Consider the following 17858-nt stretch of genomic DNA (forward strand, 5'->3'; position numbering starts at 1 on the left):
TCTTGAGGCATTGGGACAATTGCTGTTAAGCGGTTTAGTCCCATAATTGTGGACAACCCTGTTGCCAATCGGGTTGGATATGCAAAACCAATCCCTGAAACAATTTCTACCCCAGTCAAGATGTATTTCCACCTCTGCCTTGTAGTGGGCAGTGGTCCGACATAGTCGACCTGCCAGGTTGCCCATAGTGTTTTTCCATCTCTTAGCCTGGCAAACCTTTGTCCTTCTGCTATATGTTTTCTAGTCTCAGCACAAATAGTGCAGGCTTGCACCAGGTCTCTAGCCTGTCTGTGGGTGATAGGCCACCCCCTGATATGTGCTTGCCGAACTAACTCATCACTTCCTGTGTGTCCTAAATTATCATGTAACCATGAATATAAGCGTTCCCATTCTACTTGTGTGGTAAAGAGCTGGGCAGCTGCATCGGCTAAATTGTTTAACCGTGCAGCTGGGGTATTATTCCTCTGATGAGCTGAGACATGTCCTATAGACAGGGGTTGTTGCAGGGCATGCTGATATAACCACTTCCAGTATTCCAGTCCCCATACTGGTTTACCTCCTATTTCCCAGTGGTTATTTTTCCAGTTAGTGATCCACTGAGTGGCACCTGCCCATACCGCATAGGAGTCCGTATATACTGCGGTGGCTCCTGCTTCACAGGCCAGTTTAATTGCAGCCAATTCTGCAAGTTGTGCTGACCCATCAATTTCAGCAGTTAGGGGTGCTGCAGAGGTGTCTGCAGGCACTGCTGCAGCTTTTCCCTTCCATTTTCCTTTAACCAGCCTGGCACTGCCATCAGTGAACCATACTCCCTCAGGCTTAGAAGGATCAAATGGGGCAGCATCCTTAATAGGAGACTGCTGTGGAGGTAGGCGGTATTCATCAGGCATTCCTACTTTCCATAGGGATTCCTGAATCATAGTGGGGTTTTGTGCAGTGTCTGCACTACCTACCCTGTGGTGTATGTAAAGTGCCCATCTTTGGATAGTCATTTTTTGTGCTACACCAGGTGGTAACTCTTTCCCTTCCAATATAGGTTTAATGATTGGAAGAGGAGTGTGAATTGTGATGTCCTTATCCTGAGTTAATTCCTCAGTTTCTCTCAAGGCTGTGTAAGCTGCCAGAAGCACCTTCTCATAAGGCGTGTAGTTAGCCTGTGACCCTTGCCATGACTTGGAACCAAACTGAATTGGTCGTCTGGGAGCAGTGTCACTTTCTTGCCAGAGAGCATAAGACATTCCAGTGGCTCCCACAGTTAGGTACAAATGGAATGGGGCTTCAGGATGTATGGGACCCAGAGCCTGATAGGTGTGTATCTCCCCTATCAGTTGCCTGAGGGCTTCCTCATGGGCAGGAGCCCATTCCCAGGCAGCACTTTTCTTTAACAAATTGTACAATGGTCTGGCTATAATGGCAAAGCCAGGTACATGTTTTCTCCAAAACCCCAGGGTTCCCAAAATCTGTCTCAATTGATCTTTACTTTCAGGGGAGGGTGCCTGATTTAGCTCTTGCACAGTGTCATTAGGCACAGACCTCCTACCTCCCATCCATACAGTACCTAAGAATTTTATCTCTTGGGAGGGACCTTGGCATTTCTCAGCTGGTAACTCTAAATTAAGGGCTTCTAGTGCTTCTTTGATTTGATTCATAGCCTCCTGTACCTCTTCTGAGGTTTTCCCACCTATTAAGATGTCATCAATGTATTGCACAGTTTGTACATTGGGTGGCAGTATAAGGTCATCTAGGACCTTTGCCAGTGCCCCATGGCAAATAGTGGGTGAGTGTTTAAACCCTTGTGGCATTCGGGTAAAAGTGTATTGTACACCTCTCCAAGTAAAAGCAAATCTTTCCTGGTCAGCTGGTTGCAAAGGGACCATGAAGAACATGTCCTTTACATCTAATACTGCTAGCCAAGGTTTATCTATGTTGGTCCAGTGCATTACTCTGGGTTCATCTCGGTCTGCTGGGTAAATTCCTCTTGCCCATCGACAAGCCAGAGACCAAAGTGTTTTAGGGGTGTTCCCCTCTGAATGTTCCAGGAATATGCCTGCACCTAAGTTAAGGCGCTCAGTTTCTTGGGCTGTCAGGCGTATATATCCACCCCCAGGGTCCCAGAGGCGGACCAGCCACTCTATTATACCTTCCTCAGGCTTTTTAGCAAAATCTCCCTGGATTGTTTTTAACTCCATGGGAGTATATTGGCGGGTGGTAATTTTGGTAAAGTGTGTTGGAGCTTTACTCCCTTTTCCCTTTTCACCTCCCTTCTTTGTTTTTGAAGAGGTGGATGGATCATTGTCATCCCCTTCTTCATCCAGCTCTGCCCCACTCAAATTTCCCTCATGTTCTTCTGATTTGTGCTGTGTGATAGCTGGTCTTAATTTTACAGAGGGACCTTCCTCCTCAGAGGAGGGGGACTCATCTGCTGAATCCCAAATATCTCCATCCCATTCCTCAGGGTCTAGCCAGAGAGCAGTCTCAACTTTAGCCCGGTTGATTCTGCGTGTTTTAGTCTCCAGCTTTTCCCTTCGTTCTATCCCTTCTTTCTCAATTAAGGGAAGTAATCTTTTCTGAAGATGTTCCATATCCCTATTCAGTGTTCTTACTCTGGTATCTAAATTCTGGCATTCCTTGCGCAGTGTATCCCTTTCCTGTTGTAGCCTATTAAATTCTATTGCCAGACTATGATAATCCTTACAGGCAGCTTGCCAAATGTTAGTAAGCAGCCATATACAAGCACCTTTTCCTTTCCCTTTCTTCATCTTGCAGGCAGTTCTCCAGTTACAGAAATGCTGCCAGATCTCTGCTGGTTTTCCCCAATATTTCTCCAGCAGTTCTTTGCTCCACAGAGGATTTCCCCATCCCTCTTGGGTCAAACTTTTCTCTAGCTCAGGGAATTCTGTGGTGTTTATCATGACGGGTTTCATTGTGTTACTGTAGTGCAGCCTATATCACAATCCTGTTCGTGACGCCAAATCTGTTAGCCGATGGCCAGGGATGTTTGGTGAGGTGCCAGCTATGCCCGTTTATACCATCCGTGACTTTAACCGCTAGGACGCACTGTCCCTTTGCGGCGGGCAGCCCGGGCTAGGCTGACGGATGCCCCAAGGTCCTAACCACCCGTGACTTTAACTGCTAGAGCTCAGAGCTCCTTCGCAGCGGGCAGTCAACACTGACTGACAGGTGCCCCAATGGCAGCACTAAGAGCCTCTCCACACCCGTGACTTTAACTGCTAGAGCTCAGAGCTCCTTCGCAGCGGGCAGTCAGGATTGGGGCACCTGTCAGTCAAGAGTTTGCCCCGTGGAGGCGGCACAACTCAACGCTAGGCTCTTAGTACTCTCACCTAATGGCCAGGCTTTATAGCCAAAACGGCTGAGGTTCTTTAATTGTGTTGGCTGCTTTACAGTAAACCAGAGAAACAAGTCAGGCTTATGCACAAATGGTTACCAAAATTTATTAAACTAGATTCTAATCATGTGGTTACAAAATTGCTAGTGCCTACTTATTTAAATGTAGAGATGTTACACACACAAACAAGTTACAAAACTGAAGCTACAATCCCAAAGAAAGAAAACAAAATATAGAGCTCTATTTCAAAATATGTGCACACTAAAGATAGGAGATCAGGTGTGGGTGCTTCTTACCCTCCTTGCATCTCTCGATTCCAGCGGTGCCAAGCCAGGATCGGTCACTCAATTCCGCGGAAAGACGAATAAGGGACAAGGCTTAGGGACCCTCTTAGCTGCAGAAGCCTTGGGAGGCTGTCACTTATCTGACCAGCAGATAGATAGTGAAAAGCACTCCAAAAATCATGGTGCTGTAGGTCCCCTACTTATACCTCTGTACTCCTTTATTCTCTTTCTCCTTTCTTATGCCAAATTGGGGCTGGTCTGTCTGGGCGACGCCAGCTCTCGCAAGAGTAGTTCACACTTGCAAGGGAGAGAAACAATAAGTTTCGACTACCAGAAATTCCTTTTATTAGGGTAAATATTTTCCCACCTAGGATGTTGGTGTGTGTGCATCATGCTATTTAGTAGGGGCTAAGAGCCATGTCTGTCACAGCGCCTCTGCCTGCTGTGAGCCTAATCGTTGTATATGTTCCCAGAGGCACATTGTAGCAGCACACCTGTGCTTTTCACAGCTTCAAAGGCTGTGCTGCTATTTATGTTAAGTGCCCTGTTTTGGCTTCCGCAATGCTGGTCTGAGAGGGGGGGGCTGGCTGTCTGGCTACAGTGCTACATTAAGGGAAAGACATATGTTTGTGTAAGACTAAGTGCTTTGTAGATGTCTCTGAAAGAAAAATGAATGGTAGTTTTCTGATGAGCTACATCATAAACAGTCTTACAGGCAACATGGAATGATCTCTACATTGTTCTTTAGCTGCCTTATGTTTAGAGATGATAGCTGAATCTATTACTTCTGCATTAGAAGTAGATCCCCTGATCTTTTCAGGAAAGATAATCAAAACCATGCAGTGTGAGTAGCATGTACAAACTTGAGTATTAAGAATGAATTTCTGCTTTTTGGTTGGCTACAGTGCCTGTCTCTAACTGCTAGAAGACCAGTCCTGTAAACAGAAGGGCAGAATCTATTGGAAATTGATCCATATGTAGCTGCCATCAGTGTAGTATAGTTCTCACGGAGATCTTTGTCACAAAACCCACCGCCCATCTGACGTTTTCTGCTTAAACAAAAGCACCGATCTCTTTGTCTGTGTGATGTCTCCTGCTCTGTCTTTCTAACATCGGGGTACCAGAGTAGTGGTGAGACTCTCGCTGAACAAAGAGGACCAGATCTTCAGCTGGGCTAAATCCACTCACTTCACCAGAGCTATGCTGTGTGATGCCAGCTGAGGGGGTGTGCGGGTGTGTGCGCGCGCACGTACGTACACACATACATGCATAGATATGGGAGAGAGAGGGAAGGACATTTCTTGCCCTGACCTAGCAATCCCCACAGTGCTATGCATAGCAGCCTTGCTCCTGTATCCTCAACTGCTTTCTGGTGCTTGACCAGAGGAACCAAAACACAAGCCAAAGCACAATAGCTGCTGAAGAACTTTTATTAAAGTTTAGAAACAGACAGGCCTGGAACAAAGTATTGTGTAAGCTGCTTCCATCATTCATGCACCATCTACTAACCCCACCCTCTATTTTACACTAATATACACAGTGCCCTTGATTACATGCTTTACTGTTATTTTGGCAGTTTCTGATCCCATCATTTACACTTGAACCTGATTCAATAGCTTCCTTATTTATTTGTAGGCTGCACACGGAACCCACCCCACCAGGCTGTAGTTTATGGAGAGGTTTGGCTGCTGTTGTCCCCTTCATTTCTAGTCCAGAACAGACATGTCTTCTTTCATCTCTTCAGTCAGTGGTTTGGAGGCTGGGCAAATGTATTGGCTGGTCATCTGAGTGGCTTCTCTTGCATCACTCTCTGACAAGCTGTAGTAGGACAAACAACAGGGAAGTAGTCCAGGATTCCACAGGGGAAGTGGACTAGAGGGTAGCGATGAGACTGAGTTACAAAGTGAAGGAAAAAAGTAAAATGAAACACCTGCCAGTTGCCCTAAATTATCATCATCCACCTGCTGGTGGTAGACTACAGCCAGAGCAGGTCTCGTTGTACTAGGCACAGTACAAACACAAAGTAAGAGGCAGTTGCTGTCCCAAAATACTTACAACCTACAGGGACAAGATGGACAAAGGGTGGGAGAAGGCAAGTATTATCCCCATTTTACAGATGGAGGAGCTAAGGCACAGAGAGATTAAGGCCATGTCTACACTGCAGGGACTATAGCGGCCTAGCTATAGCATCATAGCTATGCTGTGAAAACCCTGCAGTATAGACACATCTTACTGAGACACAAGAGGCTTTTCCACTACTGTAGGAACACCACATCCCTGAATGACAGTAGCTGGACCAACTGGAAGCATTCTTCCATCAACATAGCTTCGGCCACACTGGGGGTTAGGTTGGCATAGCTTCGGCACTCCGTGGCTCTGGATTTTTCAGACCCCTGAGATCCATCACCATGGCGACCTGAGTTTTGAGTGTAGACTGGGCTACATGACTTGCCCAGGATCACACAAGAAATCTGTGGCAGTGCCAGAAACTGAGTGCGGATCTCCTGAGTCCCTGTCCAGTTCCTTAACCACAAGACCATCCATCCCTCTCCTAAGGGGCCCAGGAGGGTTGCTTAAATGCCAATAAGAAAAAATAGTGAGACCACCTTTGTGGCACTGTCAGTAACTTTAAAAATTAACTAATGACCTGGCTCAGAATATTTCAAATTCAGAAAAACTAAATAAAGATGGTATAGAAAATGAGTTAGAATAGTTAGACTTTTCGACAAGAAGTGGAAGATGGCTTGGTCCAGAATGTTAGATCCAGCCTCTCTACAATCAGAGAAATATTTTATTTTCCCCCATGTTACTTAGTTTTAATAACTACCTCATACAAGGGGTTTTTTAGCCATCGATCTCAAAGACAGGTAAGTGTCAGAAGGTGAAACTGAGTTCGTATGCGCTTAGATCTCCATAAGCATAACATCAAAATTATCCTGAAGAATTGCATAGGATTTAAATGCATTTCTATGATGATAGCTACATGCTAACTTGTGTTTCAGCTATGGATTTGTCCCTGATCCCTATGCAAACAACCTCTCATACATGCAGGCCTCGGCAGGATGACACTGGATGTAAAAATTTGTGACAGACCCAAAATAAGAGACAAATAAGCAACAATAAAACGCTTCAGGAAGGGATGAGGAATGATGCAGGTTTGATTTAGTTAAAAATGTGTTTAAAACTTTCTCTGGATCAGCTGCTGTAAGTCCACAGAGGTCAACTGAGCTATATTGATTCACACAGCTGAGACTCTGTCCCGGTAGCTTTAGTGTTAAATGTCTCTGATGATACTAGTGAGGTACACCAAGGTTCTATGTAAAGTTAAGGCTGTGATCCTGTGAATTCTTGCTTGTGGGAATAGTCCCATTGGGATTCATGTGAGCAGAACCCTTGATAAGTATTTGCAGGATCAAGCCACAACTTTGAGTCTAAAATGAGTGACCTATAGTACCCAGTCATGAGATGTCACCATCTAGCATGTACAGAATCCAGTTCATTTTCCTCTCTCATACATTGTCTTTTGAGGCTAACCATTACCTTTATGAGAATTTAATAGAGATCCTATCGGAGTATCACATTTATAACATTAGACCTAAGGAATTGGCATCAGTTGCATTATAATTAACCCCCACTATTTCAAAACACTACAAACCTTAATTACCATCCCTTGAGTCCGTTGGCATAGAACTTGTCATCTCAGCTGTGCATTTTTCCCCTTGTGTTGAAGCTATGAGCTAAAGACCTAGTTCTGCAAAGCCCGTAAGGGTAGGATTTTCCAAAGTGACTTAGAGCCAGATTTCAAAGGTATTTAGGTGCCTAAAGATGCAGAGAGGCTCCCGGTGGGATTTTGAAAAGTGGCTAAGCCTAACTCATAACTGAAATCCACAGGCCTTAGACATCTAAGATGCTTTGAGAATGACTGAGGTGCCTGGGCACCTATCTGCATCTTTAAATGCCCAAAGAACTTTGTAAATGTGGTCCTATGTCATGTAGTCAATAGGATTTGTGCTCCTAAATCACATGCTAAGCACATGGACAGCTTTGCTCATGTGAAGTGTTCCACTGAAGCCAATGGAAGGAAAAGAGAAGTGTAATAAAATTAGACATGTGAGCCCGGCTAGCCCATTGACAGAACATCAGCCTTTGGCAGGGTTCAAGTCCCTGTTCAAGTAAATACGTTAGCCACTCAGATGCTATGATAATGAAGGCCATAGAAGTACCACAATCAGTCCAGGTTATTCTTGCTGATCGAGTAGAAACATACTGTACATACCTATCATTCAGAAAGCTCTGGTATAACCACATGAAGCAAAAGTCATCGTAAGAGCTGCCGGTCTGATGTGTCCTTGGTATATCTGTATGGATTAATCCTTCAGAGCCATCCACCTCATCACTGATTTGGAGGAGAGGGGGAAGAATACTGTTAATGTCACCCATGCCACCTGCTTTTGGGGAATGTTCTTCCAAGCAAAAGCTGAGCTGCTGTGAACAAGATGTTGTGATCTGACACCTTGAGTAAAGCCAGTTCCTGAAGGTTACACTGATTCCCCTGTATCTTAATATACAGTGACAGCCTGTTTCCTTCTGTGTTTCCAAAGGCACTCTAGTGTTTCTTAAACCAAAGAAGTTTAGTAAAGAAAACAGCTACAACAACTGATACAAACAAAACAAGTTCCCGTACAGCTTGAGTCTCAGTTTTGGCTCCCTTATTTAGCAAGGACTGCGTGCTGCCTGGAACGCTATGTAGCACACAGAGACATTTAGTGGCTGAATAATATACTGCAAGTAAGCATGGCGTTACAGGGCCTATCTCCATCATGTTCACAGACTGACACAGGTTGCCTTGCCACCTCCTGCTAGGCTGCAGTTGTGACATGTAGAAGCAGTGACTTCTGATGACATATCAAACTGACCGCCCACATACTTCCCTGCCTGATTATTGATGGGACGTGCTACAGCTGGGTGTGAAGGCTTATTGCGGTTGTGACATAGGTGAAGGCACATGTGCCATTGAAAATCATATTAATTTTCTGGGGCAAAAAATTTTGGGCCTTTAATTAATTCGCTGCTGCTATTCTGGGAGCTCACTTCTGTTCTAGGGAGAGGAAGCTAATACAACAAAGATAAACAGAAATGCCGGTAGATGCTTCCTCTCCAACAGAAATCCACTTTGTTGATCCTCTGAATAGGGGCAAATTGTGCTCTGATCTCCTTCCTGGCTGCTGATGGCAGTATATATACTAGCCAGCTGGAGTAGGGGGCTGGATATGCTCAGCAATTAAGCCGGCATTCCTCCCAGTGCATTCTTGTGTAGTGTGGAAGGATTCTACCTCGTTTGTGGTATTGAAGCAAGAGGAATGATTTTTCCTTCTATGACCATCTTCCCCTTGCATACTAGCAGAGGACAGGCTATAGTTATATAGCTGAATCCTGCTATGCTAATGATTGTAATGTACAAAATATCACGTCTACTTCGGGTACGTATAGGTGCACTGTAGGGGTCAATGAACCAGACAGTGTCTCTAGCTACACCTCAGCTGGGGAACAGAAGTGGCAGCAGAGAGAGGCTGTTAGAGTTGTTTTTGGGTGACTTATCTGTCCCCTAATATACAGGAAACATTTATGTAAATATGAAATTCGAGACATGGAAGTGAAATTCAGGATTATCATAACCTCATCTGACACAAGAGGAATGATAAGGCAGGGAAACAGTGGCCTCAATCTTGCAACATCTCTCTATAAACTGACCTTCTAATCCATTGTAGATGTTAGCTCTGGAGAAAGATGCACAGTATCCTTACATGGCTAGAGTTACTATATGGGTCAATGGTCACAAATTGGGATGAGAAGGGGAGAAAAGATGGGGAAATAGTGATGCCCAGAGAAAAGAACACCAAGAGATGGCTTGCTATGCCCCTCAGTAGCACTGCCAGTGGGAGTTCCTTTCCTTTCCTTTCTCTTGACCAGGAAAGGGCCAGGACTGAATTAGGCCTTAATGCTTCCATTGATCGTTGTGCTCTAGTTATTTGCTAGAGCCCAGGGATGGGATGGGGGTGGAATGTATTGCACTAAGTGCCTAGAGGCCTGACTTAGATTGGGGCCCATTGCACTAGGTATTGCATGGACACACATGACCTGACTGACTTCAGGGGGAGCTTGGTAGCTCAACACCTTGGCTGATAGAAAAAGACAGTCCCTGCCCCTGTCGCTGCAAATTGATATAAAAGGCAAGACTTGACAGGTGGGGCAATGGAAAGGGCATTGGACGGGTACTTGGGAGACCTCTGTTCTGTTCCTAGCTCTGCTACAGACCTGCTATGTGACCTTGGGCAAGTCATCTCACCTCTGTTTGCCCACCACCCACCCTGTGTCTGCCTGGTTTATTTAGATTGTAAGCCCTTCAGGACAAACTCTCTCTCTTACTATCTGTGAATGCACACGTGTCGTATGATGAGATGTGTAGGGCAACCTTAATAGGTGATGCTACACAAGTGGGCGGGGTCATGTTGCAGAGGGGTGTTTACATGCTTGCGACTGTACATCAGACACAGGCAGTCAAGGAAGGCTGAGCAGTCGTAGTGAGTGGGCGGGGAACAGTACAGAGCTAGCTCTGGTGTCTGAGGCTTTCAGAAGTCCGGGAAGTACACACTGCTCTCTCTCCCTGGAGGATGGGGACCTGTCACTCTGCATTCGGGGTGCCTGTTTTCTAGCTGTAAGCTAACACCTGTGACAGGTTGAATGGCCAATAAGTCACTTTCCTTTCCCAGTGGATGTATTTGTTACCTGCGCTTGTAGCCCACCAGAGACTTGATTAGTTTCTGAACCTGAGCGTTTCCTCTCATCTTGCTGAGTTCGCTGGTGAACGTGCCGTCAGAGTGCCTCTGGTACCTGCGCTTCGGGAAAGAGAGGAAAGGCATGGACCTGCCCTGAGGCTGCTCTCTCTGTTCTGAGGGACTTCCATTACACCTGTAATTGCCGCACAGCGGGGCCTTTCCTGCTCAGGTAGGCTCCTGCTCCCAGCACTGTGTATGGGATTGTCCCACAGGATCAGAACTTAAAGGGGAGACAAGCTGCCTCTCTTGGGTGTATGAATTATGCCCTGGCGTAGGTAACTGAAAAGGAACAGTTCTAGATGGGCATATGGCTTACTCTAGACAACATACGATCAAGCCAGCTGTTCATATTTAGAAAGGATGATCAATTTTTTTTATATAACCGTGCTGTTCTCCCCCCACCCCCCGGCAAAAACATCATCTAGTTGCATGAATTTCAAGGGAGTTAAATGGTGTGTCGCTTCCCCCTGTTCCTTAACGATAGCTTTGAAATGTTGGCATCTGTATAAAGTTACAAACCTTGGGCTAGATCGGGGCGGGCAAACTTTTTGGCCTGAGGGCCACATCGGGTTTCCAAAATTGTATGGAGGGCCGGTTAGGGGAGGCTGTGCCTCCCCAAACAGCCAGGCATGGCCCGGCCCCCGGCCCCTCCCTGCTTCTTGCTCCCTGACGGCCCCCCCAGGACTCCTACCCCATCCAGTCCCCCCTGTTCCCTGTCCCCTGACAGCCGCCCCCGGACTCCTGCCCCATCCAACCACCCCTTCTCCCTGTCCCCTGACCACCCCTGGACCCTCCATTCCTGACTGCCCCCCACCGCCCCATCCAACCCCACCTTTCCTTCCTGACTGCCCTCCCAGGACCCCTGCCCCTATTCAAACCCCCTGTTTCCCACCCTCTGACTGCCCCGACCCCTATCCACACCCCTGGCCCCTGATTACCCCCTCGAACTCTCCTGCCCTCTATACAACCTCCCCTGTTCCCTGCCCCCTTACCGCGCTGCCTGGAGCACCGGTGGCTGGTGGCGCTACAGCCATGCACCGTGCAGCACAGAGCACCGGGTCAGGCCACGGCTCTGTAGCTGCACTGCCCCAGGAGCTCGCAGCCCTGCCGCCCAGAGCATTGCACCGGCGGCGCAGTGAGCTGAGGCTGCGGGGGAGGGGGAACAGCAGGGGAGGGGCCGCGGGCTAGCCTCCTGGGCCAGGAGCTCAGGGGCCGGGCAGGAGGGTCCTGTGGGCCGGATGTGGCCCGCGGGCCACAGTTTGCCTACCTCTGGCTAGATTGTCACTTTACCACCTGCCCTGGGTAAGTGGCCCTGCGCAGCTGTGCTGGCCCAGGAGCACACCAGGGAGGGAATTGTGACTCTCAGACTTGCTCGAGGGGGGAAGCCACCTGCTACCAGACTACACCATTAGAGCAGTTCCCTTCCCACTTCACACCAGCTCAGCTCAGCCCATGGCTGCACCCAGTCCCTGCTCCTTCCCACCCTACACCTGCTCAGGAAGGGGAGAACTGGCCCTGCAGAAGCTGCTCTCCCACCAGTGCTGCGACCTGAAATGTGGGTGTCCCATGCAGGGGAGTAAGGGAGCACCGTACCTTATTATTTGTATTGCAGTGGTGGCTAGGAGCCCTAGTCATGGACCGAGACTCCATTGTGCGAGGCACTGCCCAGACAGAGCAACAAAAAAAATGGTCCCTGCCCCAAGGAACATACAGGGTAAGAAAACCTTCTAAGCGATAACCTTTTCCCCCCAGGTGTGCAGGCACGTAGGGTGAGTGATGATTTAGCCCCTTAGTCTGACATGCAAGGAAGAGGAGAAGGCAGCAGACTCTCTCTGTTTTTTCACTTGTTACCTCAGGCTTGGAATTGTGAGTGTACAGCGACACACCACACCTCCATTGGCATGGACACCCCAGGGGAAAGGGGAAGTCCTTATTCCAGCCTTCCTCAGGCAAAACTCCCTTCCAGTGCGTTCAGAGGGAGCTACGCCTGAGTGAGCTCTGCAGGGCTGATCAATGAGCTCTCTAGAGTCAGACCTGGTTGCATGCAAGGCAGGGTATGTTCCTGAAGCACTAGGGCTGGATTCTGCCCCATGCTGGCTCCCCTTTTGGGCTGCTCTGGCTACCAAAGATTTCACCTAGAGAATTTGAAGCTGCCTTGAAGCAGCAGTTATGGATTCCTGTGTGGAAGGTAATCACCTGTGGCTTAGCCGGCTTTATGCCACTCACTCCTAGCCCCCCTCTTGTTGGAAGTAATGGCCCATTGGAACATCCCCGGGGGGAGGGGGGGCATTACAATGTGTGCCAGTTAGAGCAGCCCTGAGATGGCTTTAGCTTTTGCAGCAGCTGATCTGGCTTCTGGGTACCGTCAGGATGGACGGTTCAGAAGCTCAAGGTGCACCTGAGGATCTGGCCCCAGATTTGGAATCAGGCTCCAGAGAAGGCCAGGCAGTTTGCTTGCTAGTATGACTGGCTTGATCTCTAGACCCAGTCTATAGTCTCTTTTTTTTGAGGCTCATCATGATCTTTTTATACTATGGAGTTCAGAGGTCACAACAGCACCAAGCAGGGAAGAACCAGTATTTTTTACCTTTGATTGAGGCCCACAAGAGATTTGACTAACTTCTGCACATAGGCATTTTCATTCATCTTGCTGAGTTCACTGTTAAATACCCCGTCGGCATGTCTCCGAGCCCTGGGAGTTTAGAACAGAAAACCAAAATGGCTGCAATGCCATGCTTTATATGGGGTGGGTGTTTAAAACCATCCCTTTGGGAGAGGGGGGGAACCTGGGAGGCAGGATCATAGCTAGCCATTAATAGAAATCATAATGACCTTGACCCAAAATGGGAAACGGGAGCTTTCCAAGTAGGGGCGGGGGAAGAGGGTAAAAAGGCAAAGGTTCAAAGCATAGAAGGAGCAAATATTTAAAGGTTTAAATATATTTTAAACTAACCAAAAAGTAAAAATGTCTTATTTTCCTTTCTTGCTAGATTTAGAAGAGCCTGCCGATCATATATGATGGAATACACCCCTGTGTTCACACCCTACACACGAGTGTAGTAGTCTTTTTCCAAAGTATGCCTTGTAACATATTGTTTGAAAACCCATAATTTGTGGGTCAGTATTGTCCTGGTAAAACGTGTGTGGCGACATTGTATGTGAAGTTATAAGATTCCCCTGAAATTATAAAAAGGAGGGACAAACACCCCAAGGCTTCCTGTGTGATGTTGGGCGAGCCACTTCGCCCTTCTGTGCTGTAGTTCCCCATCTGTAAAATGCGGAAGGTACTGTCCTATCTCCACAGGGGTGCTGTGAGGAGAAATACAACAAAGTCTCTGAGGTGGTAGAATAATAGGGGACATAAAAGTACCTGAGAGCAGGGGTGCTGGAACAGTTTTTATAGTGGGGGTGCTGAGAGCCATTGAACCAAACTGTAAGCCCTGTATATAATGGAAACCTCTTCAAATCAGCGGGTGCTGCAGCATCCCCCTGCACTCCTAGTTCCAGCACCTATGCCTGAGAGAGATGGGATTTGCAAGACTGGGCCACTAGAGTGTCTCTTTGGTGCAAGGATCTCTATGCCTACAGGTCTAATAAAGCACCTAGCATGCTTTGGCATTGTGTAGATCAGGTAATGATACTTGGTGTAGCAAAGAACTTCTTCAAAACAAAAAAGACACCTCACTTAAATGGATGTTTCACTGAAAAGAAATGTCCAGGGTCTACATAATATCACTCCTCAGAGCCCATAAGGTCAGACCCTCAGGGGCTCTACTTCAGTGGAGTCACACTGATTTACCCTGGCTGAGGGCCTGGCAGTACCCATGTTTTGTCACCAGTTGGTTGGACTAAACTAATCTATACAAAGGAACTCTTAGTGTGGAATAAGAATATGCACACAGGGAGCTAGTGCAGAATAGCTATTGTGCTTTAAATTAATACCCTAGCTATTTTGTACTAATTTCCCCATGAACTCGCTATGTAGACAAGCCCTAATTTAGTTACACTGTTGCAAACTTGTGTGTAGACACTTAAAATGGTTGAAGAGTGAGTGGGTCATTTCAGTTTAGCTTATTCTGTTCTGACTGCCAAAATAAGAGTGTCTACACAAAAACTTGCATTGGTTTAGCCAAATCAGTTTAAAAACCAAAACCAGTTGCAACTTCTGTATATAGACTAGACCTTAGTTTTCTAGCTGCTGGAGCCTTAGAACAGAAAGTCATGGAAAGAAGAAGGGGGATGGAGTCCCAAAAAGACTCTTACCTCTCTAGAGGAGGAAGCGTTGCTGAGAGCTGAGACAGGACAACCACAGAAATAACTAGCTGCCAGAGTCCAGTCAGCAGGGAGGCCATGATGTCTCCTGAAATGAAGCACTAGGTTTTGTGAGCAGTAAAATGAATGACGCTGTAATTTGTTTGGAACAATTTACCGGTTGCACAGCACCAGATATTGCTATGTTACTAAGACCATTGTAATTAAATAAGGCAGTTCTTGCCAACAGAGAGAGCATTCTGTGAAACGTAAAAGATGAGCAGACCCAAATAATTTGCCCAGCCAGTAAATTACAAGCTGTTTGTACTCTATATGCCCCAGTGAAACCACGGTTTTGATGTTTTAATGTTGGTATTCAGCGCAATATAGAATGAATAGACTGATAATACATCTGGGGCAAAACACAATGGAGCAAATCCCACTCTGTTGCAACTCAATATAAGTCAAAACTCCATGGATGAATTTGGCCATATATTTAGAATTGGGAGGATTAAAAAAACCTCACCACCACCACTGAACACATTCAGCTGTCAAAATACCTATAGGAAATCCAAGTCTAATATTTCAAACTGTCAGGCAAAAAAGTATATGCAACACTATATTTCATCTGGACAAGCTGGGGGCTTGCCAGTGCTTATAGCCATGTGCAAGCATCCATTTGACACTGGAAAGGGGTGAGTAGCCAGTCTCAATATCTGCACCTTCAAGGAAAATCTTCAGGCAGATGTTTATATGTGTATTTTTTTAAAAAACCCTGAAAGATTATCACCTGCAGTTGGAGCATGAGATGTTTTATGGACTTTGGGGTGTAGCCATAGCATAAATAAGGACAAATCACCCAGAGAGGGCAAGATCATAGGAAAGCAGTGGGAAGAGAAGCATGTTCTACTCCAGGCTGATGGAATGGAGAAGGAGGAAGAGGACAGTGGCAGCCTGCAGAGAATGCTTGCTACATGAGAGGTTCCTTTCAGTGAGCTCTGTCTAGGCTGGCTAGATATGTACTGGCCTCCCTGTTCCCCAGAATCCCACAGAAAGAATACCTAAACTTCACTAAATTCCAGTTTGAAGGATCACCCCTGAACCAGCAGACACCCAAACAGCTCCGTTCCAAAGCCCATGCCATCAGCACAAATTATTTTAGCCTACTGCACATCTCATGGATGGGAATGTGACTCTCATGTATGAGCAGTGGCCCATTCCCCTTGTGCATGCTTATTTTCTGTAGCCTGCTTCTCTGGCTGTCCCCATCCTGAGCTGTACTTGTTATGCACTGCAGGTGATTTCACAACCTCATTGAACTTACACATTTATGAATGGTGCCACATGTTCTTATGTGCCGGTAGATGGCACCCTTTCTATTAACTATACACATATCTCACCATTATGTTGGTCTTTCGCATAGAACCCATGAAACGTTCCCCAGTCTCTTTCTGCAGCTTGGTATAAGAGGTTACAAAAAAGAAAGCAGACATGTGCACTAATCTAGACTTTACATTGCTTATCAATGATGATTAGAAAAGAAGGGTGGTCAAGGGGTTAGGGCTTGGGAAACCTGGAGTCAAGTCCCTGATCCACCACTGATTTCCTGTTGTGAACCTGGGCAGATTACTTCGCCTCTCTGTGCCGCCATTCTCATCTGTAAAATGCAAACAGTACTTCTCTACCTCACAGAGGTGTGCTGAGAAAAAATAAAGCTTGTGATGTGCTCAGGTACTGTGGTGCCATATAAGTCCTTTGGATAGATAAATTAAACCACTATCCAGATCAAAGATATCATGGTTTTCTGCTTGCAAAGAAATAGATCCTAAATTTCAAAATAACACACACAATTTTCTCCCAAATGTCTTGGTTCAAAACCCTCAGTGCATATCTGTGCTTGTGAGAGCTAACAGCGGAATACTTCTACAGAATTCAGGGTCCTCATGCTTGGATGCTCAAATGAGAATCTGAGCAGACAGTAGGAAAGAGATTACTTAAGGTAACATCCAGTTTGTTAGGAGAGCTGTGAGGGGGACAGAAGTTCTGTTTCACAAAGGATTTTGAGATTCTTAAATTTGACTTTGTTCTGAATCAGAATGAAAGCCAAACATATTTGAAATAGTTTCCGAAGGAAACTGATAATACAAAATTTTAAAAAATTCAAAAAAGTCCCTTCAAAACAAAAAATCAAAATGTATTGTTCTGAAAATGTCGAAATGGGACATTGTTGGAACTTTCCCCCCATTTTTCTTCTGAAACAAAATTCCAGCAAAATCAGCCTCGTTTTCAATTTTGACAGAACTACGTATTCTGACAGAATATGGTTCCCCTGCAATTCCTCTGAGGAGTTTATTATCCAAGGAGAGAGAAGTAGAGAGAAGCAAAGGGAACAGGAGGGGAGGGTCCTTGCAGATGAGTTCTGGGAGGTTGTACTCTGCACAGGGAGCCCCATGGAAGAAGGCACAGAGGTGACTGGTGAGAAGCTCACAAACAAGGATCAGATGTCATTAGCCTCTTTGCCTCTTCCCATGCATACAAATCTTGCTATTGGTCAGAAAATTATTCAGCCCTCTCTAAAACCCTGATTTTTGGCATTTGACTCACTGCCTTGCTCTGACCCTACCATGTGAAGAATTTTCATTTACCTAACATTCATTTTTAACAGCTGACCCATTATTCTCTTACTATAACCAGGGGGAATAAAAGCCATGAGCTAGGGCCACTGGATAACCATATTCTACATTGCAAAGAAAGAGAAAACAGTGATTCAATAGAAATGTGCCCCTCTGTCTAATTCACCTCCCATTCAGCACCATTAACAAATGTCAGCATAGATTTTCAGTACTTACTGTGCTATGTTCACGCAGGGCTTCTTCACTCTTTCACACCCGCTATGTGCCACTAATCCATCCTTGCCTGCACCCCCTATAAATATTCATCCCTTATCAGGTACACTAAATTAGGTAAAGATGGAAATGAGAGTAACATTTATTAATGGCACTGATATCCTGGCTGAAATGTATTTTTAATTGCACTGTAAACCCAAGCAGGTAGGTACAGCCGTTTGACTGACCATTTTGCCAATGTTTGTTGGTTCCTGTTTCGGGGATGTAATAAAACTAATTTGTCAGACAAACATCC

The 17858-nt window shown here is 46.1% G+C and overlaps 1 protein-coding gene across 1 annotated transcript; it reads right to left on the bottom strand.

Annotated features, from left to right (window-relative positions):
* Nucleotides 1–5128: 5128 nt before the first annotated feature.
* Nucleotides 5129–17619, bottom strand: SCT (secretin). Its single transcript, XM_074956902.1, has 6 exons — nt 17567–17619; nt 14730–14826; nt 13054–13158; nt 10417–10521; nt 7907–8026; nt 5129–5448 (listed from the first exon to the last, which is right to left on the bottom strand). The coding sequence occupies exons 2-6, from the start codon at nt 14816–14818 to the stop codon at nt 5337–5339; spliced, it is 531 nt and encodes a 176-aa protein (XP_074813003.1). The 5' UTR covers nt 14819–14826; nt 17567–17619; the 3' UTR covers nt 5129–5336.
* Nucleotides 17620–17858: the final 239 nt, after the last annotated feature.

The sequence above is a fragment of the Natator depressus genome, chromosome 6 (assembly GCF_965152275.1).
Source record: "Natator depressus isolate rNatDep1 chromosome 6, rNatDep2.hap1, whole genome shotgun sequence".
NCBI classification, from domain to species: domain Eukaryota; kingdom Metazoa; phylum Chordata; order Testudines; family Cheloniidae; genus Natator; species Natator depressus.

Bases quoted from the DNA above. Each gene is read 5' to 3' on its own strand.
- SCT (XM_074956902.1), bottom strand. From the start codon at position 14,818: ATGGCCTCCCTGCTGACTGGACTCTGGCAGCTAGTTATTTCTGTGGTT. The intron at 13,159-14,729 runs GTAAGAGTCTTT...CTAAACTCCCAG, and splicing joins ACGCTTCCTCCTCTAGAGAG to GGCTCGGAGACATGCCGACG. The intron at 5,449-7,906 runs GTATGTACAGTA...GTCCTACTACAG, and splicing joins CAGAGCTTTCTGAATGATAG to CTTGTCAGAGAGTGATGCAA.